The sequence below is a fragment of the Perognathus longimembris genome, chromosome 11 (assembly GCF_023159225.1).
Source record: "Perognathus longimembris pacificus isolate PPM17 chromosome 11, ASM2315922v1, whole genome shotgun sequence".
Classification (NCBI taxonomy): Eukaryota; Metazoa; Chordata; class Mammalia; order Rodentia; family Heteromyidae; genus Perognathus; species Perognathus longimembris.
Genome location: NC_063171.1, coordinates 18,365,544 through 18,388,229, shown reverse-complemented (window position 1 = coordinate 18,388,229; position 22,686 = coordinate 18,365,544). Strand labels below are relative to the sequence as shown.

Sequence of the window (22,686 nt, the reverse complement as noted above, 5' to 3'; positions counted from 1 at the left end):
TGTAAATCACCACACCTGGCCTTCACCAACCCACCCAGCTTGCACAGTTACCTTTTACAGAAGAAGTCAGGATAAAGGCCAAGAAGGGTGGCTCATGCCTATAATCCCAGCAACTCAGAGGATAGAAATCAGAAAGATCTGGATTCAAAGCCAACTTGAGCTGAAAACGCAGTTGTCAAACAAGCCAGATGTGGTGACATATATTTATTATCCTAGCTATGCAGGGAGTGAAGACAGTAGGATAATGGTTTGAGTCATGCCATGGGAAGAAGCATACAAGCTATTGTAAATATCTGGGGTCACTTACAGATATCTGGTCTTTGGCTGTTTGATTGGCCTCCACAGATTATAGAAGTTGACAGAGGGCGTATCCTGTCAAGTAAGACAGGCAATGGAATGGCTAAGTGGAAGGTAGTAGGTAACAAGCTTATTAGAATGGAATCTAGGGATCCCAGACCATACTGCCATAGAAAATCTGAAGGAGCCACCAAACAGTCAGTAACCCTTGGTTCTCACTAGTTAGAATAGATACTAAAGGCCTAGAACAGGAAGAATCTCAAGGCTGAAATTCTTCAGCAAGACTGGGAGATGAGAGCTGCTCTGTAAGATTGTCTAAGGGCTGGTTCTGGAAATGGACACAGTAGGGTTATAGAAGGTAATGAGGAATTCTGGTGGGAGGAGTATCTATCTCTCAGGGTATGATCCTCAGATGTCACATGTGCCCCTGCAGAGAGGAGCTATGTTCACCCTGGTTTGATCTGGGGAAAGACATGGTGTGTACGCAGCTTTCGATGTAGAACATTACAGAACTGGTGACTGCTGATGCTCTGGAAAGATCCTCAAAAGAGAGATGGGCCTCTGCCTTGCCCTTAGGTACTAAGGGCTGTCCCAAGAAAGAATTTGAGGACACATCGAGATAGAGACCAAGAAAGTTCATTAGTACAACATAATGAAGGAAAAATGGATACCCTATTCAGATGATCACAGGTACAGTGAGTACTCTAGTATTATGGAGACTAATAGTTGAAGCATGGCTCAAATCCACCTTAGGTAAATATTTCCCTTTGTTACAATACCTGGTCCATTATGTCATCCTTTGTTACACTGTTTTTAATCAACTGAACCAGAAATTTTGAGGTTGGCTTGTTCAATTAGCTTGGGTCCTGTTTGGGCATCCCTTCAGAGAAAGAATGGATTCTTCCATTCAAGTCAGTTGTCAACCTTTGAGATAAGTAAAACATAGTTTGTTTTTCCAGAATGTGTGTCTTTCTTTTTCTTGGACTTGAACTCAGGACCTGGGCACTGTCCCTGAATTTTATATCTGCTCAAAGCCACAGCTCCACTTCCAGCTATTATTTTTTTTTGGCACTCAATTGGAGATAAAAATCTCAAGGACTTACCTGTTCTGGCCAGCCTTGAACCTTGATTTTCAGATTTTAGTCTCCTGAGTAGCTAGGAGTAGCTAGGCTTGAGCCACTAGCACCCAGCTTTTCTTTCTTTAAGATACCCTTGGCTCAGTTTCCAGAGCACATTAATCATTTTGGCTAGCAGTGCCAGGAAAAGAGAGAGAGAGAGAGAGAGAGAGAGAGAGAGAGAGAGAGAGAGAGAGAGAGAAAGAGAGAGAGAGAGAGAGAGAGAGAGAGAGACCGAGAGAGATTCTTTTTAAAGAATTTTTTCTTTTTACTAATACTACAGCTTATGAAGAGTGTAAGGCTTACAGCAAGGAAAATAATGCTTATATGTTTCTAATAGAGCTACTGGCTGCTGTCTCCCATGCCTTATTTTCCCTGATTTACCCCTTGTCTCAGACTAAGAGAAATGTGAGCCATATCAGGCTGTGCATCCCCTCACCCTTGAAAACCCTCTAACTCAGGAGTTTTAGTCAACTCAAGCCGTCAAGTACAAGAGCATCCCTGAAAGGGTAATGCCATCTGCAAGAAGGCTAAAGAAGATGAGCACAGAACTGTAGTTGTCCTCATGACTTCTCCTCCAGACTGTGTTCAACTATGTGAGCCTTTTTAGCTTTGCTGTCCATTGGGGGGGTGGGGGAGGGCAGTCTGATTTAAATCACTGAAAGTCTTAGAAACTACAGATCATTTTGCTATCATGTGTCCTCTTTGAGGAAGCAGAATGAAAAGTCAGCTAAGAGAATGTTGAAGATGTCTTAATCTACATTTAAATAGCTTCAAAACAGATGAAAAGCAAGCAAGGCAAGGCGTAAAGGTGGTCCCTAAGGACCATCCATCTACATGTGCACGAGCCCAACTAGCTATTGCCCCCCCCCATGCTGATTTGAATTGATTTGAATTGCTTAGATGTCCTTCTGAATGAATCCTCATCTTCTCTTCTCCAAAGAGTAATCTTCAGAAAGGCTTCTGCCTTCCACATGCAGATAGAGCAGAAAGTGCTACTAAAATAGGCTTGTTCAAAGCTACCTAAGGGAAATGTGTACTTATTTACTACACCACTCACCATTAAGCCATCAGGGAGTGGCACATTCCTCGCTCCCCAGACACTTTGGTCCTGAAGAGCTATTCTCTGTCGCTGTCACTGTCAGACCACTTTCAGTCTCTGGAGGAAAATCAATTGCAGATTCCTATCAACTGGAAGCAATGTTTTGTTTTATGAGAACAAAGCTCTGGTGGGAAGAGGTCTAGACTTGTCAGAGGAGAAGATGGCAGAGTCTGCAGTGCCATGCCCGCCCATCGACCCCCATTCCAGCCTCAGGCTTTCAGACATCTGCAGTCCAAGTCAGATTGTGAACATTTTTCATAATTACAGACACGATGCTATTTTACCACCAAATATATTTCACATGTGCTTTTCCATTTTAAAAATTCAATGGCACTGCTTAGACCAGGGAATTACTTGAGCTGAAAATGACTCTATCCATTTTCTTCCTGCTCTTGTTAATGATTTTGCTGCCACCGAAGTCTTTCTAATAGTTCTATAAGCCCAGATAAAGTCAAGCCCCTGAAGCCATCGTTGGTCCAGAGGCACAGTGAAAGAAACCTCATATCGCATTGAAAAGCTTTCTAAATTTCACTGAATAGTCTCAAAGAATCCAAAGAGGCCTCTTGTTCATGAATTACAGCCCAGCATCCTGGAATATACTTTTCCATGAAAGCAGTTCTCTGCCATTCTGGTGACTTTTTGTGCTTCTCTGTCTTGCTTTCGACTATGTCAAAAATGTCTCTCTCTAATCCTCTGCAACTTCCTTCCAGCCCAATCTACCCAAGGCTTCCAGCTTCTGGCGAGATCTGCTCTCCCCTCTCATTAGCTAGGCTTCTCTCTTTTAGCTCTGGGCTGCTGGAGTCTCCGGCTCACCTCCTCACCCCTTCTCAATCTGCATCACAAAGCACACCAGCCCATCTGGCCCCTGGTCTCTCTACTTAGGGTGTCCTGGGGGTGGGGGCAGGGTTGCTCAATGCTGAGAAGATTCTTGTTGGGGTTATTTTCTCCAGAATCTTTTCTATACCAGAGATTCATTGAAATCAGAGTTCAGTGAAAGGAATTAAGTCAGCTGGACATTAAGACCATTAATATGTGCTTTTACACACACACACACACACACACACACACACACACACACACACATCCCTAATCAAGTGTTTAAAAGCCCTCCTAGTTAAAAGAGAGTTTCTGGAAGGATCCTGTAGTTTCTTATCTGAAAATCTTGCGATCAGAAGAGGTTCCAATCCTGGGTTTTTGTTTTTGTTTTTCAGATTTTGTAATGATTACATATACAGAATTTACATATGCATAATGATATATTTGGGTGATAGGGCCCAAGTTTAGATTTCATTTGTTTTATGTATACTTTGTACACAAAGCCTTATTATAATTCTGTACAATACTTTTAATAATTTTTTGCATGGTAATAATTAATGATTTTCATGGTATGGAATTTTCTACCTGTAGCAAATATTAGTGCTCCAGAAGTTTGGAGGTGTTTAGGGATTTTGGCTTGTTAAATAGGGATGCTCAAACTCAGTATAGGTATGTATTTTAAAGACCTGAGCCAAAAGCTTTGTCTGAAAGCTTACATTTAGGGAGAGTATACATCTTGTGAAAGAATAATAGTCCTGCAGGTTTTATAAAGAGAATTTTCCTCTATAACAGAATTTTACTTCACTGTTTCACATTTGTGAGAAACTTTAATGAGAGTTGAGGTTCTGGGTTAGACTGTGGGTTCAAGGTTTGTTCCAAATCCAATAGGTGCACAGCTGGAGGAGTAAGCAAATACTCTGTGCTCAGGTTCCCTCTCTGAGTGATATGGACATGACAATCTTCCCTCACAAAATTTGTGAGAATTAAATGTGTATTTGTATGTCCACTTTTCAGAGGGGCTTTTGGTAAAAGCACTGCCTCTCTTGGGCTCACGAAGTAGCTATGAGCAGGATTAAAGCCCCATCATCCATCTTTTTTTACATCTGTCTTCCCTGTTGTAAAACTTTGGGTTAGACTCTTACTTAACTCTGAACAGAGACATATTAATTCCTCAAGGAGCTTTTATCCAAAAACCAATGATACCTAACTCATCTCATCCTTCAAGGCTTTAAGGCACAGAGTAACTCAGGTGTCTTACTGTCAACATTTACAGCATCCCCTTTCCTATCCCTCCCCAAGGCACCTGAGAGTCTCCAGACATTGTCTTAAAGCTACAATCACTGTGGATCCCAGGAACATCCTAGCCTCACAGGCAGACCATCCCAAGATGAGCCCACCGCCAACCTGGAACAATCAACTTGTATAAACCAGTTCTCCCCTGAAGCAATGAGGACATTTTTGAACCATCTTGCAGAACCAGATTTGAGATAATGGTGAAGCAGACTGCAGTTGACCCAGACTCCTTAACCATGCAGACCTTTTGCCCTTGCACCAAGTTTTCTCTTCCTCTGTTTAAACTTAAAGTTCGTGTCAGTGCTTGAAGATGTACTGAAATGCTTACTTTCTGTCTTTTAAAAAAATACATTTTGTTATTGTAGAGGTGATGTACAGAGGGGTTACAGTTATATAAGTCAGGTAATAAATACATTTCTTTTTGAACCATATCATCCCTTCCCTCATTCTTTCCTAGGTTTTCTCTCTTGTCCCCACCTGCAAGTTGTGTAGTTCATTTTCCACATAGTGTCTAGTGAGTACCAATGCTGAATTGGTTCACCCTTTTCCCCACCATTTCTGTGCCCCATGTTACCCTCCCAAAGACAGATAAATGGCCAAACAAACCAAAAGGAAAAAAAACAGCAACTATAAACAACAACAAAATCTCTTGTTTCCATTTCTTGGGGTTTGAAATGCTTACTTTCTGCCTTACAGCTCTGCCTGTATTGATTAAAACCCTTGTTTTTTTCACCATTGCTTTCATTTGCATTGTTTGGGGTGAGTAGTCCCAAATGGCCAATTACAACCCCCAGTCAGGCCTGTAGGCCCAAGGCAGGTTTCAGATCTAGAACATAACTAAATCTCTATAGGCCATGCACAATGGCTAACTTCTATAATCCCAGCTACTGGGGAGGAAGAGATCAGAAGGATCTTGGCTCTAGGCTAGGCTAGGCAAAATGATAGGCCATATCTCAACAACAACAAGCTGGTTGATGTGGTACACACCTGCCACCCAAGGGGATGCATGGGAGGCGTAAGTAGGAGAATTGTGGTCCAGGCTGGCTTTGGCAATAACTCAATACCTATTTGGAAAGTAAAACAAAAAGGACTGTGACTGTGGCGCAAGTGATATAGTACCTGCCTAGCAAGTGGCCAAGCCCAGAGTCCAAACCTCAATACTATCAACAAACAAACAACAAAACTGATGTGGAGGTTAAGAGCTTGGCGCTGGACTCAGTTCATCCTGCGTTTGAACCCAGCACGGCCCCTTGAGCACTCTGAAGCTGTAACAGAGAGTGTGGATGCTGGCTTCCTGGGACTACAAGAATTAAGCCAAAGCAGGGGAAGATAGAAGCCTGGGCCGGCATTATCCAGAATGTTATCAAGGGAACAGGAACCTTGCCATGAATAGCAGAGAGAATTTAGTCAAGCTCAAACGTTTCAAGAGTCGAACAGTTGTGTGCCGGTATGAGAACCAGCTCCATGGCAGAAAGCAGGACAAGGCTCTTGGGGAATCAGATCAGTCTCTGTTACCATGGGCTGGCTTGTCCTTACACCTTTCCACAGGTAAGAGGGCTGAAACCCTAGCCACTCATCCTGTGCCTAAATTGGGAACTTAGTGTATGAGACAAATTCAGCCCCTACCCATATATTAAGCCATGGTTTGCAGGACATTTTTCTAAATCCAGGCTGGCCTGTGTCTGGTTGTGTCTTTTGTCAGAGGTTAGTAAGAAGATGAATGTTCTGGGGCCCTTAATGACTAGGTAATAGTTCTTTGGTCACTGACTAATGAACCCTAAATGAATGAAGGAAATATGTTGTCTGCCCTCTGGAATGATTAAATGTGTCAGGAATGGGACCTGCAGGTCCAGTCTTAGATATTAAAGGTGCCATCATCAGAGGATTTATCACTTTTTATCCTTCCCATGGTACTTCTGCATCCTAAGTTTCCCTATCCTCCATGAAGCTGAGGCACCCATCTCTTGTCCTCAGAGAGAAATAAGTTTCTAGGAATGCCAAAGACCCACACCACCCAAGACGTAGATTCTGCTGGTTAGCATGTCTCCAGAAAAGAGACTAGATCAGGACTGAGAACAGAGCCTATAGTCTTGACTTCCATGCTTGGGCTGTAGTGGGTGTCCCTGTCACCTTCCAAAGGGAGCTGGGAAATTTGCTGTCCAAATGGCCACTCCTTTGTACAACTCCCTAGAGATAACAAAAGAACAGAAAAGAAAAAGGAGAAAAAAAAAAGAGACTGTCAATAGCCGGTTCTATCATCCTCTTGACCAATCTCTATGTGTCCTGGGATTCCAAGAGCAACCGGCTCACATACCATTTTTAGTCTTCAATTTGTCACATATTTTTACAAAGGACAAATGCCCTTTTTAATGAGCAAACACTGCAGTGGGTTTTACCCTTCTGTCTTAGACCTTTTGTGCTGCTATGACAAAATACTCCATTGCAGGGTAATTTATAGACAATAGGAATTTGTTTCTTATATTTCTGGTATCTGGAGAGTCCAAGACCAAGAAGGTGGCCTGTGGTATTGAGTGAGGACCTGCTTCTGAATCAGTGCTTGGCCGTAAGCAGAATGGCAAGAAGGACAGACTTAAGCTTTCAACACATTTTGTAACATCCTCTGTTGCATTTAAGAGCTCTGAGCCATCATAACTCAATCACTCCCTAAACACCCCATTTCTCAATACTATCAAAATGGAATTAAGTTCAACATGAAATTTGGAGGAGCCACCATAGCAAGCACAAACAATTGCTGTGTGCTTGTGCCTCACACCCGTAATCCTAACTTCTCAAGAGGCTGACATCTGAGGATAGCAATTCAAAGCCAGCCTAGGTAGGAAAGCCTTGAGACTCTTGTCTCCAATTAACCACCCCCGCACCCCCCCCCAAACAACTGGATGCTGAGCTGTGGCTCAACAGGTAGAGTGCTAGCCTTGAGCAAAAAAAAAGCCAATGGACAGTGCCCTGGCTCTGAGATCAAACCCCAGTACCACCCTCCTCCCACCCACCCTCCAAAAAACCCCAAACAATAATACGCAATATCACCACAAGATATCTTTATCTCTACTGCATTAGGTTGGAACAACCCCTGGAAAAAACTAATATATTTTATATTAAATTTGTCCAAGCTTGGTTTTAGAAATGTTCCCAAGATTAAGAATAGGCACTTTATAATTACTTTGAAGCAGCTTAAATATTGGTACTTTCTGCTAGTGAGATTATGATAATTATGCCTTACTGAGGGAATTGCTAATGGCATATGTGTTTGTCCAGTGGAGTGTGTATGCATGAGGTTCTTCCAAATTTAGAACCCATCCCAGGGAACTGTGGGAGTAAAATGCGGTTGGTCTGGGTGTGCAAAGGAACGTGCTTCAAGCACAAGGCTGGTTTCAAAAGCATGTGTGGTCCCCTAGACAGCTAGTTTTCCTTGAGCACTGTTTCCTGACCTCCATCCCCTTCCCTCCATGCTCCCAGCACAGGTTATCACAGACCAGCATGCAGCAGGTACTTAGCCTGTCCCACAGGTGCTTTTTACTTGAGGAATGATAGGAATGGTTAGAAGGGACCCAGGCTCAGACATGCTGACATGATTAGAGGCTTCACTCTTCTCTGCTCTCCAATGTCTCCACAATTAAGTTTCTGTTATTACTCATGGACTGATTGGTACAAAAATGTGACAATAATACTTCTGTATTTTGGAAATTAGGATGGTAGGATAGACAAGGCAAAAAATTTAAAAGCACAGCACAATCATATAGTAAATAAGTGTAGACGATGCATTATTTGGTTTCTTTTCTTTCTTTTTTTTTTTTTTTTTTGCCATTCCTGGGGCTTGAACTCAGGGACTGAGCACTGTCCCTGGCTTCTTTTTGCTCAAGGCTAGCACTCTACCACGTGGGCCACAGAGCCCCTTCTGGCTTTTTCTATATATGTGGTAATGAGGAATCGAACCCAAGGCTTCATATATACAAGGCAAGTGCTCTACCACTAGGCCATATTCCCAGCCATTACTTGATTTCTTATCCCAGCTCTGCTATTTATATGAACCCTTTGAATTGAGGGAAGGATAAGGAGAGAGGAAGGGAAAGAGGGAGGGGGTAGAGTAGGAGGGAGAAAAGGGAAAAGAGGAAGGGAGGGCCAAAGGGAAGGAAGGAAGGGAGGCAATAAGGAAGGGAGAGAAGGAAAGAAAGTGGAAGGGAAAGATATAAATTTCTGGATTTGATGAAAAACATCAACACGCAATCCTAGAAGCTCAACAACACCTCAGAATAAAGGTCGGTTTGTCCAATGTGACTCTCTTGGTCCCTAAAGTAACTCTGGACCTCTTGTAACTCTCCCTTCCATAGTACACACCCAACCTCAAAGGTTTCCCTTGACACTGCATTTCTTCCAACAAGAGATTCCTAATTAGTAAAGATCACCTTTTGATTGAGCACAATACAGAGTCAGAGAAAATAAAAGTGTGAGAATTGATCTTAGACATACCTTCATGAAGATGTTACCCTAGAGGCAGGGCCGAGGGAGGCCAGGAAAAATTGTGGGATTTAAGCATTGAAGGTGTGTGTGTGTGTGCGCGCGCGCACGCGCGCGTGCGTGCATGCATATGTGCGTGTGTGCTATGGGGAGATTTAGGACCACTTGACAAGAGAAAGTTGTTTGAGGTCAAAGATCCATTTTACAACACTGGCCTCCTTCTGGCCGTCCATCCAGAAACAGAGGAAATGTTTCCCCTCTCTTCCAGTTGCCTGAATCTCAACATCACCTCCTCTCATGATCCCCCTCCCAATACTAGGATTAATAACAAAGCTCAGCTCTATCCAGCCCAGCCCATGGATTCCTAGGGAAGAAAGAAAAATAACCCCTTCTTAAGTAGTTTCTGCTCCAAAATGCACTTTGAAGTACACACCATCTGGATGTTGAATGGTGATATATTGTTTGTGTTTACTTTTGAGTGCTCTCCTTCACCCAGAATCACAGTGGCTTAATTCCCAGGCAGATCTGTGTCCTCTACAAGTAGTTGAGTATCATTAGCAGGACACCATGGGGTTAACCTTGTCTGAGTTGTTTTCATTGAAAAGCTCATTAGCTGAATCCACCTTTCTTCCAGGCATTGCACATAGAAGACCTGCTACAAATTTGTCTTCATAATTAATAAACTTACTTTAATCAGCTAGAGAGAGAATTGATATCAGGGTTCTTACAAAGCCAGGGGTTTTTTGCAAATGTACCTGTTAGATGCATGAAGGCAGAGAACTCTATATGCTACTCTAGGACAAGAAAGGATCATAAAGTTGTTTTCCCAAACAGCCAAAATCTAAATCTGCTTTGACGCCTTCCGGCCAAGTCTCCTTTTGATTAATGGCTACCAAAAAAAAAACACCCAAAACAAAACAAAAAAAAAAAAGAAAGAAAGAAAACAACTGAGCTCCTCCATTATAATCTCCAGATAAAATACTAAAAAAGTCACCAAGACATTGCTTTCCCCCTAGATCTATTTTGACTAGCACAGCGAGCAACTGTTTGCACAGAGGAATGGGGAGGTAGCCTCCTGTTCATGACGTGCATTTCAATAAGCCACCTGGCAAGATGAACAGGAAGAAGAGAAAAATGGTGAACAGGTGTGCAGAAGCGTGAGGAAGATGGTCCTGCCTCTCTCCACTCTTAATCAAATTGGCACATTGATCCCCTGCCAGGATTCTCTGGCTGGTAACAGTGGCTGTCCTCACTGTCTCTTCTGTGGCTCTGATAAAAAGGGGCCTTCAGTCCCAAATAAATCCCCTGAGCCTGCCACAGAAAGGAAACCTGGATTTCAGCCTCACTGTCATGCCCCCAAAGGCTGCATTTGTCCTGGTAGAGGTCTGTCGAGGAGAGCCATTCCCGACAGCTGCATTGCCATGGAAATGTGGGACACGTTTCTTGATTAGTTGTCTGTTTGTAAATGGACATCTTCATCCCAGCACAAGCCTCGGTGAAATGTGATAGATTGTTCTTTAAGTATCTGTTTTGTCTAAATTGTTGCTTCTCTAAGCATCTTGCTGGCATTTTTTGTCTTAAACCATGATAGATTTTGTGCCGAGTGTATGTATGTAAGTAGTAATGACAGGCCTTGCTTTGTCATCTTGGATATCTTTCTTTCTTCCTTTCTCCCTTTCTTTCTGTCTGGCTTGCCTGCCTGCCTCTCTTTCTTCCATCCTCCCTCCTTCCCTCCCTCGCTCCCTCCCTCCCTCCCTCCCCTCCCTCCCTTCCTTCCTTCCTTCTTTTCTTCCTTCTTTATCTGTATATAATCATATTGTGTTCCTTTAACATCATCATAGCTAGCCAGCCAGGATGATTAATGATGCATCAAAATCTATCTGGTTTCTAAATTGTTGGAGATTTTTGTCTTGATAGGAAAAAAAAAAAAAGAAAGAGTAAAACCTGTGTTTGGAATAATGCTACTTTGAAAGTCATGTTACCAGGCTTTGCCATTCATTTCCTTGGAGAAAAACATTAGAGAAATATTAATAGTTTTAATTCAGTAGTGCTTCTGGCAGGATGGGAGAATGAAGGTTGGATATTGCCAGGCTGCTCTGTGTGTCTGCACTACACTGTGGCATGACAGATGGCAGGACAATGACAAGGAAAGGGTGGTCCTTTCTGGGACACACCTTTTGCTACATGAGTTTTGAAGAGCTAGCTGGGATTTTTCAGAAGTTCCTGCTTAGGTCTGAAAATGTATGCTCTTCGCTATCCTATTATTTGAGTCATGTAGACAGAGACATAGAATCTCTGGAACTATAATTTATTATATGTGTAACAGATGTATATATTGTACACACAAGCATATATGTATGTATGTATGTAAGTCCTGCTAACATACATATATGTATGTATGTGTGTGTATATATATGCCAGTGCTAGGGCTTGAACTCAGGGCCTCTGGCTGTCACTTAGCTAGTACTCTGCCACTTGAGCCTCACCTCCAGTTCTGGGTTTTTGCTGATTAATTGGGGATAATAGGCTTGAGGACTTTTCTACCTGGGTGGCTTTGAACCACAATCCTCATTATCTCAGCCTCCAAAATTGCCTAGATTATACACACGAGTCACCAGTTCCTGGCTATGTCTTGCTAATACTGAAATAATTAGAGATGCACCAGAAATAACTAAGATCACAGTTCAGTTAAATATTAGCAGTTGAGGGCTGGGAATGTGACTTCGTGGTAGAGTGTTCACCTAGCATGCATGAAGTCCTGAGTTCGATCCCTCAGTATCACATAAACAGAAAAAGATGGAAGTGGGCACTGTGGCTCAGGTGGTAGAATGCTAGCCTTAAGCGAAAGAAACTCAGGGACAGTGCCCAGGTCCTGAGTTTAAGCTCCACAACCAACCAAAAGAAATTAGCAATTGTTTCATCAAGCCATATTTATAGGTATCAATTTTAATATTCCAAACTGAATTCAGGAATTTGTTTCTGAATTTTTTGTTTTTACTTCTACTTGGCTTTTTGTTGATTATATTGGAGACATAATTATTTATATCTTTTAAAACTGACAATTGTTTCTCTTTATGTGGTTTTCAGTAAATAATTCTTAATTGTGTTGATAATTTGTTTTCTCTTATGAATGCCAAACTGGGATGTGAATTTTTTTATTTGTATTTCTACAGGATATTCATTTTCACTTCTTAAAAAGTGTCTTCAAGTATTTGTACAAAAGGATTTCAATTCAGTGATCATTTTCTAAGTGCAGTGCATCTTGATCAGTGCCATCCCTTCCATCCTTCTCCCCCATCTTTCCCAAACCCAGCCAAATCTTCATTTTATTTGTTTGTCTGACACAGAGTCTTGCTATGTTGCCCAGACTGGCTTTGAACTTGAGATCCTCCTACCTCAGTTTTCTGAGTGATAGATTCCAGCATGCACCACTCATAGTTGCCTGTGAAATTCTTTGAAATTGTTATATGAATTACAGGCCATTGATTAACCTCTTAAGACATTTAGGACTTAGAATCCCTAGACCATTCAGTACTATACCAGTCTCAACAATTTCTGTAGAAAGAGGCAGAATCCATATCTGCCCTTAGTTGTCAGGTGGAACAAACAGGTGGCTTTGCTGTGAGTATGGAGTTCTTATGCAGATCTATGTAAATATATTAGCTTTACAAGAATGACAATTCTGAGAAACGTTTGGCCAGCATAATTACTTGGGGAAAATGTTCCTGTGATAACTATTTTGAGGGGTAGTGTGTTAAGGAGTGCATAAGAAAACCCAAAACATGAGAAAATGGTATTAGAAATGCAAAGAAAGAAAGAAAGAAAGAAAGAAAGAAGAAGAAAGAAAGAAAGAAAGAAAGAAAGAAAGAAAGAAAGAAAGAAAGAAAGAAAGAAAGAAAGAAAGAAAGAAAGAAAGAAGAGAAGAAAGAAAGAAAGAAAGAAAGAGAAAAGAAAAGAAAAGAAAAGCCAGGTGCCAGTGGCTCACAGTTGTAATCCTAGCTATTTTGGAGGCTATGCTCTAAGGATTGAGGTTCAAAGCCAGCCCAGGCAGGAAAGCCCATGAATCTCTTATCTCCAATGAAACTACCAAAAAGCTGGAAACGAAGAATGGCTCCAAGACCCAAAGAAACATGGACTCTATGGTTTCCCTCATAGGGAATAATTAGTACAGGTTTAGGCTAGTCACAGCAGAGGATCACAAGAGCCCAACAGCTATGCCCTTATGAACATATAACATGATGCTAAGTGAAATGAATTCCATGTTATAGAAATGAGTGTTACATCACTGTTGTAATTACTTTCAACATGCCATGTGAAACCGTAGCGTTTTTTTGTTGATGATCCTCTTGTATCCTCTTCCTGTGGTTGTACCTGCATTGTCACTGTATCTCATCTGAATACCCTGGATGGATACTGTATATACTGGTATTAGAACTAGGGAAGGGAAAAGGAATATCAAAATCGAGAGACAAAGGATAAAAAGACAAACAACTTTAAAAGCAATACTTACAAAACCATTTGGTGTAAACCAACTGAACTATTCATGGGGGAAGAGGAAAAGGGGAGGGGGGAAATGAGGAAGGAGTAACAAATTGTACAAGAAATGTCGGGGGCTGGGGATATAGCCTAGTGGCAAGAGTGCCTGCCTCAGATACACGAGGCCCTAGGTTCGATTCCCCAGCACCACATATACAGAAAACGGCCAGAAGCGGCACTGTGGCTCAAGTGGCAGAGTGCTAGCCTTGAGCGGGAAGAAGCCAGGGACAGTGCTCAGGCCCTGAGTCCAAGGCCCAGGACTGGCCAAAAAAAAAAGAAATGTACCCACTGCCTTATGTATGAAACCTCAACCCCTCTGTACATTACTTTGACAATAAATAAGTAATTATTCAGAAAAAAAAAGATGTATGACTCCAGTGGTAGTATTTTAGCCATGAGTGAAAAAGCTAAGGTCCAGCACTCAGACCCTGAGTTCAAGGCCCAGTACCTGCACATACCCCCCCCCCCCGCCAACCCCACCAAAAAAAAAAGAGAAAGAGAGGAAAAGAGGAAAGAGGGAAGGAGGAAAAGAAAAAGAAAAAATAAGAAAGAAAAACAGTAAAACAGAAAGTTAATAAGAAAGTAGTTATTGTACACAATTAATTTTGACCAATAAGAAAATATATCACAACTTCTTAAACTGTGAAACATGAACTCCCTTTGTGATAGACAGCTGTTCTTCTTAGTTATGTGTTATTCCATACCATCTGCCAAACAAGCAAGGATCAGTTTGTTGATAGCTTTTTTTATTTCATAATTTATATGATTTTGATCCTTCAAATTGTACCAAAGCGAACCAGGTGCTGATGGCTCACACCTGTAATCCTAGCTACTCAGGAAGCTGAGATCTGAGGATCAAAGCCAGTTGGGCAGAAAAGTGTATGAGACTCTTATCTCTGATTAACCACCAGAAATCTGGAAGTGGCCCTGTGGCTCAAAGTGGTAGAGTGCTGGTTGGGAATATGGGCCTAGTGGCAAGACTGCTTGCCTCGTATACATGAAACCCTGGGTTCGATTCCCAAGCACCACATATATAGAAAATGGCTAGAAGTGGTGCTGTGGCTCAAGTGGCAGAGTGCTAGCCTTGAGCAAAAAGAAGCCAGGGACAGTGCTCAGGCCCTGAGTCCAAGCCCTAGGACTGGCAGAAAACAAACAAAAAAAAAAGTGGTAGAGTGCTAGTCTTGAGCAAAAGAGCTCAAGGATGGCACCCAGGCCCTTAGTTCAAGCCCTATAACTGAATAAAAACAAAAAAAAAATTACACCGAAGATGTGTCAAAGTCACTCTGTTTTTGAACTTTGGAGGGCTAACTTATTTTCTGTTGACAGGAATCTGATGAAAATGTCATCATAATCATCACCTCTGTCCTCTGTCCTGGAGGAAAACTCCAGCTGATGTTTTCCTGAATTGTCCTGGAATGGTTATTGACACTGGGAATTTATAGCCTCGCTGGTTGATGGGAAGTACCGCTCCATCTGTGACTGTCTATACTCAACAATTTTCAGCAATAACCTTACCTATTAGAACTGGTTCATATTATGCATTTCGTGTATGTGACTTTAAATCAAATAAATATAGATGTTAACTAAGTGTATACTGTATTTGTGGTAACTGCACACAGTTCAAAGATTTAAAATGCAAGCTGTAGATAGGAAAAATTCACATGCCATTTGTTTACATTTATTTATTTTTCAACTCCTTAGCTCTAACCAGTACTCTGTTTTCACATAAGAAAGAAATTAATGTGTGAACATGCCACTTGAAAATTGCCATCCCAGGTCTTTTACACTAGTATTCTCTTGAGGAGAAATAGGAATATTCTTTTCAGTCTTCCTGGGTCATTGTGTATCTCTGTGTGTATAGATTTAAAGCTGTCTTTGGACAGATTAGCCTGTTTGCTCTGCTTGCTTGCTGTCTGTAGAGGGACTGGGCAGGGAAACTCATGTCTATGTTCAGGATGATGAGCCCATCCAATAGACAGAGCAGATCCAAGATGCTTGATGCTTTTTCCAGGTTGTTCCAGAGGATCCACATAGACGCGCCAGAGGGAAGAGAGTCTAACAGATTAAGCCATTGGACTTTGCTTACTGGCACTTTTCTATGATTGTGGGGGGAAAATTGTAAGATGTCTTTTCTTTTTTTTGGCATCCAGATGAATATAGGATCAAACCAGTGGAAGAGGTCAAATACATGAAAAATGGGGCAGAAGAGGAGCAGAAAATAGCAGCTAGGAACCAAGAAAACTTGGTAAGAATTGAATTCACTCTTTAATGATGACTTTGGGTGACATGGTTGTAATAAAATCTGCACTGTACATTTAAGCTGCAACTCACACACTGGCTCGCAATTTCTGGAAAATGTTGTATCTATTTATAGCTTGCCTGGAAGCTACACCATTACTCCCTGCATCCTGTTTGTCTTGAATAGCCCCTTTTTAATCTTGATAAGGAATGCTCCAAGGAACACACAGCAAAATTATTAATGTCTTAAAAGAACTAAATTAAAGGGGGAAGATGAGTGGTATAGGACTGAGATTTATAGCTGGAAGATTTTTTTTTTGTTTTCTCTCCGTGTCTTTTAACTTTTATCCAAGTCAGGATAAATGGTAAAGTTTTATTATTCTGGATATGTAATGTGATCAAGAAAGTTGTCAAGCAAAGGAAAATCGTGTGCTGCTAAAGGTAGGTCCCCAGAGACTTTGCACTTCTGGAAAGGATTATGGGGTTTGTTTTTTGTTGTTGTTTTGTTTTGTGTTTGTGTGTGCCAATACTGAGGCATGTACTCAAACCCCATGCTCTTACTTAGCTTTTTCATTCAAGGCTGACCCTGTCTCTACCACTTAAGCTGTAGGGCACATCCAGGTTTTTGGTGGTTAATTGGAGATCAGAGAGTATCACAGTTTTGTCTGCCCAGGCAAGCTTTGAACCTCAATCCTCATGTCCCTGCCATTGGAGTAGCTAGGATTACAGGCATGAGCCACCAGCACCCAGCTAGAATTGTGGGTTTTGTGTCCAATGTGAGAATTGTCATGATATGAAATCAGTTATAAACTTTTTCCCTTACTATGAATCAATATACATATTCCACTCTATTATTCTACTTCTATAAAAGATGGTTAGTGATTATATTAACTGATTTCTTAGAAGTATTATTAAAATGCATATTTAATCAGTTGTATTGGTACAAAATAATATTTGTTTGTATTTTATATGTATTTTATTACTTGCTCTCTTTCATGATTGAGCAAATGTATTTTTTATTTTAATTTAATTTTGTTGTCAAGGTGATGTACAGAGGGGTTACAGCTAATAATATAGTGAGTACAATTCAAACTTGTTACCCCTTCCTCATTTTTCTCCCACTTTCCCTTCCCATCAAGTGAATACATTTTTAAGAAAACTGCAGTACAGCCAGATATGGAGCTATGGCTCAAGTGGTAGAGTGTTAGCCTTGAACACAAAAGTCCAGGGTCAGCATCTATGCCCTGAGTTAAAGTGCCAGGACTGGCAATCAATCAATCAATCTAAAGAACTGTAGAACTGTATATCATACACTCCTTTTTTCTGCCTTCTTGTGATTTCTGCTACAAGAAGCACGAGCTGGCAGAATATTATCTAGTGCTCTTGAGGATTTCAGTCTATTAGTTCCCACGATACTCTAGTGAATATTAGAGGTAGATCGTTTTGCTTTGTTCTCTAGCCTGCAATATTAAACTATCAGTAAGTGAACATTTTGGGTTATTAGGAAGAGTGAAAATAAAGGGCTGGATATGTTGCTCAGCAGAAGATGCCTCAGTAGCATGCACAAGCCCCAGGTTCCATCCCTAGCACCATAAAAACAAAAGTCTAGATGATAAGATGTTTGATGATTGAGATTTGGAGTTAAAAGTGTCATGTGGCCAGGTTCATACCTGTCATAATCCTAGCTATTCACAAGGCTGAGATCCAAGGTTTGGGGTTCAATCCTAGTCCAGGAAATAAAACTCTGTGAAACTCTTATCTCCAATTAACTACCAAAAATACAGAAATGGTGCTGTGGCTGAAACTGGTAGAGCACTAGACTTGAGCACAAGAGTTCAGGAATATTGCCCAGGCTCTGAGTTCAACACACACACAACACACAAAGAAAAAGTATCATATAAGTGACTGAAATTCATAATACCTATAGTAATGATGTTTTTAGCATCAACATTTAAATCTATGAAAATGTAGCTAGGACTGAAAGCCAAAAATTAATACTAGAGTTATTACATGATTTTAGTTTCTTTTATTAGTTTTAACTTGGAATGGATAAATTCAAGACCTGGGTAGATGAACTATATGTTTCATTTGCCTAGAAAGTAGGGTTTCTCCCTGCTTGATAGAGTTCTGGCTTAAATTACAAATGTCATCTTCAGTCCCACTGTTTCGGGGAGAGAAGGTGGAGAGGAGGTGGTGGTGAGCAGAGTGGCAGAGACTTTGCCCTATATCTGATTATCAGTGTGGGTCTCCCAGTCACATGCTGCAGAATACTAAAGGAAGCACCCCCTAACCTGGTAGCTTGTGAATTCTTCCTCCATGTACCCACATTCTGAGACCTAGCTCCTTAGTTAGTGGACGCTTTCTTTGTCAGCATGGAGGGCAGAATTAGCACTGATATCTTCTGGTCATTCTGACTTAGTTGAGCATCATCAATGACACTCCCTCCTTTTCTTTGACAGACAATAGAGTTAGACTCCCAATAGTAATGTTTAAGCCTGTAAAACCTTGCTTGGGGGATGGGGAGAAAATGGTTATCTATGATTATCGAATTGTCTGCTTCTCGATTATTCCCTCCCTTTCTCCCTTCCTTTTCCCTTCCTCCCCTCTTCCTTTCCTTCCTTCCTTCTGGTGGTACTAGGTTTGAACTCAGGCCCTCATGCTCACTAGGCTTGCTTGCTTAGCTACTGCTCTACCACTTGAGCACTGCTACAGCCTTACTTTTCAGCTGGTTATTTTGAAGGAGGAGTCTTGTGGATTCTGCCTAGAGCTGGCCTCAAATCAATCTTCCAGATCTCAGCCTCCGGAGTAGCTAGGATTACAGGGGTGAGCCATGGATGCCTGACTTACACTCTGCTTTCTAAAAATTAATATTTATTTTACCTGACTGGTAGTATGTTTTCTGAGTTACCTACTCTGTTCTTTGCCATATATAAACAAGTATTGGCCAACATGTTGTTTGGAAATATTAATAACTTCCTGAACGTGAAACTTACATTGAAAGGGATATGAAATAGACTTAACTTTGCTTTCTAAAATCTTTAAAATAATTTAAGTCACAAAGTTTTTAAACATTGATCATTTAAAAGAATGATTTTAGGATATATCTATATTTGGTTTTTTGAGCAATGTCCAAACTGCCTTCCATAGTGGTTGGGGTTATGAGGGGATGGGTGTAAGCTGTGAGAGATGAAGGTAAGCGATACACTGTATTCACACACTGTGGTGATGAATTACAACTGCTTTGTGCAGTTACTTAAAAATAATAATAAAGAAAATCAATCAAGTGAACAAAAAAAGGTAAAAGGTAGTGTTAGGTAGCAGATGGTTCATGGGACACCAGACTGAATGAGAAACATATAGAATTATATTTCACATCATTAACCTGGTACATACTGTCTTAACCAACTACCTCTCTCCCTCTCTCATTCAGACACTGCAGCTCAAGGCCCTCTCCTCTAAGTAGCCACTCGGCTACTCTCTGAAACACCCACATGTCTTATTCTATTAATTTGATGTTTTCCAAGAGCTGGCAGTGTCTGATTATCAGCCCAGTTTGTATTGGTGGAATGCCTTGTAATTAGGTAATTTAAAGAATATGCAAACCAATAAAACCCAAGGTGAAAAGAGCTATGTCCCTGAAAACGAAATTGAATGCTATGGAAAGTCAATGAAGGCAAATTTCTAAAAGCTTGCTGCTCTATTCTGCCCAGTTCTGCACTCAGATAAGTTCACAAGGTCTTTAGGTCTTTACATTCACTTCGTGGAAGGAAACAAATCCACATCGGAGGGAACCTGGGCTACAGCAAGAAGAGTGAGTGGAACCCCAAGACAGACCCTGGCTTCTTATGAAAAGAAGCTTGTTGCTGTGTCCAAAGATGGAAAAGAGATGCCCAGCTGGGTATTTGCAAATAAAACAAAGTGCACAACATTTTTCCTGTTACCTTAGTTTTAACTCAATGTATTGCTTAATTACCATCTGGGTGGTATTTCCTCATACATTTTTATTGTAATTGAGGAAATACCAATTAGCATAGAATCCCAAATATTACCCATAGTTTTGACACGGTTGTAAAAAAGTATGTATTCGTGGGCTCATGGTAAATGCACTCAGGGAGTTCAGCCACATCATTGCAAATCTAAACATGAACACCCATAGTCCCCACATCTTGTATCTTCAAATAGGTGTCCAGTGTGTGAGGACATTTGTGACAAATTCTTCATGGTACTCAGCTTACATCACTATTCATGCCTGCATGACAGCAATAAAAACTGCATCACTTAGGAAACCTTTAAAAAGCATGACTAAAGGTTGGAGATGTGGCTCAAGAGGTAAAGTCCTTGTCTAGCAAGGAGAAAGTCCTGAACTTAAATGCCAGAACTACCAAAAGGGAAGGGAGGAAGGGAAAGAGGGAGGAGGGAGGAAGGGAGAAAAAGAGGGAAGGAAAGAAAGAAGAAAGGAAAGAGGGAGGGAGAGAGAGAAAGAGGGGGGAGGGAGGGAGGGAGGGAGGGAGGGAGGGAGGAAGGGAGGGAGGGAGGGAGGGAGGGAAGGAGGGAGGAATTATAGAGTAATCATGGAAAAAATCTTGCAGATTACAGAACTGAGTATATAGCATAATCCATTTAAGGTTTTTCTTTTTGTTCTGGCTGGTACCAAGGCTTGAACTCAAGGTCTTGCACTCTCACTTGGATTTCTTAATTAGTGTTGACATTCTGCCACTTCAGTCATGCCTCTAGTCTGACATTTTTGCTTGTTATTTTGGAGTGGAGTCTAGAGATTTTCTACTTGGGCTGGCTTTGAACCAAGATCTTTCATATCTCAGCCTCTTGATTAGCTAGAATTATGGGTGTGACCCACTAGCATCTTGCTCCATTCATTTTTTTTTCAGCTTCATTTTTTCATTTATTTTATTTATATTTTTTACAGTTTCATACGTTAGGCCATGGATACATTTCTTGTACTATTTATTACCTCCTCCCTCATTCCCCGCCCCCCTCCCTCTCTCCCCGTCCCCCCATGAGTTGTTCAGTTGGTTTACACCTAATGGTTTTGCAAGTATTGCTTTTGGAGTCATTTTTTATTTTTATCCTTTGTCTCTCGATATTGATATTCCCTTTCACTTCCCTAGTTCTAATACCAGTATATACAGTATCCAGATACAGTGATAGCGCAGTTTCAACCACATGGGGATACAAGAGGATCATCAACAAACAGAGCTACTGTTTCACATGGCATGTTGAAAGTAATTTCAATAGTGATATAACAGTCATTTCCATAACATGGAGTTCATTTTACTGAGCATCATCTTATGCATTCATAAGGGCATAGCTATTGGGCTCTTGTGTTCCACTGCTGTGACTTGCCTAAACTTGTGCTAATTATTCCTTGTGAGGTAAACCATAGAATCCATGTTTCTTTGGATCTGGCTCACTTCACTTAGTATAATTTTTCCAAGTCTTCCATTTCCTTATGAATGGGACAATGTCATTCTTTCTGATAGAGGCATAAAATTCCATTATGTATATGTACCACATTTTTATGATCCATTCATCTACTGAGGGACATCTGGATTGGTTCCATATTTTAGCTATGACAAATTGTACTGAAATGAACACTGTTGTGCTGGTGGCTTTAGTGTGCTCTTGTCTGTGGTCTTTTGGGTAGATGCCCAAAAGTGGGGCTGCTGGGTCATAGGGGAGCTCTATGTTTAGCCGTGTGAGGAATCTCCATACTCTAGACTGGCTGAACCAGCTTACATTCCCACCAACAATGGAGCAGGGTTCCCTTTTGGCCACATCCCCTCCAACATTTATTATTGTTAGTTTTCTTGATAAAGGACATTCTTACTGGGATGAGGTGGAATCTCAATGTTGTTTTGATTTGCATTTCTTTTATGACCAGTGATGTAGAGTACTTTTTCATGTGTCTCTTGGTCATTCTCGTTTCCTCATCAGAGAAGTCTCTTTTTAAGTCTTTAGCCCACTTGTTGAGGGGGGGCTGTTGGTTCTTTGAGGTTTTGTTTTGGAGGAATTTAATTTTTTTTAGTTCTGCATATATTTTACATATGAGGCCTTTGTCCGTTGTATGGCTGGTAAGATCTTCTCCCAATCTGTGGGCTTTCTGTTTGTCTTGTGAGCTATGTCCTTTGCCCAGCAAAAGCTCTGTAGTTTGATGCAGTCCCATTTGTCCATCCTTTCCTTGATTTGTAGCATTTCTGGGCCCTTATTAAGGAAGTTCCATCCTGTGCCAAGGAGCCCAAGTGTTTATCCTACTCATTCTTGTAGTGTTTTCAGGGTATCTGTTTCTATTTTGAGGTCTTTGATCCATTTGGAATTGATTTTAGTGCAGGGTGATATATAAGGATCTAATTTTAGTTGCAGGTGTTGAACCAGTTTGACAGCATCATTTGTTAAAGAGGCTTTCTTTCGTCCATCTTATTTTTTTTTTTTTGCTCCTTTATCAAAGATTAAGTAGGCATAGTCCTGTGAGTTCATTTCTGGGTCTTCAGTTCTGTTCCATTGGTCTTCAGGCCTGTTCCTGTGTGAATACCAAACTGTTTTTATTACTATAGCTTTATAATACAGCTTGAAGTTTGGTATTGTAATTCCTCCAGCACTGTTCTTTCTGCTTAGGATTGATTTTGCTATTCAGGGACTTTTACTGTTCCATATGGATTTCTGGGTTGCTTCTTCTATTTCATTAAAAAAATGGTGTTGAGATATTAATGGGTATTGCATTGAAGTTATAGATAGCCTTTGACAATATTGCCATTTTGACAATATTAATCCTCCCAATCCAGAAGCATGGGAGGTTTTACC

The 22,686-nt window shown here is 41.0% G+C and overlaps 1 protein-coding gene across 1 annotated transcript in view; it reads left to right on the top strand.

Moving 5' to 3' along the window:
* The window catches only part of C11H1orf21 (chromosome 11 C1orf21 homolog), a 123,886-nt gene that overhangs the window by 25,074 nt on the left and 76,126 nt on the right, over positions 1 to 22,686 (top strand). The window contains exon 3 of the mRNA XM_048357940.1: positions 15,783 to 15,877. Within this exon, the coding sequence (XP_048213897.1) occupies positions 15,783 to 15,877 (95 nt within the window). The remainder of the gene's footprint in view (positions 1 to 15,782; positions 15,878 to 22,686) is intronic.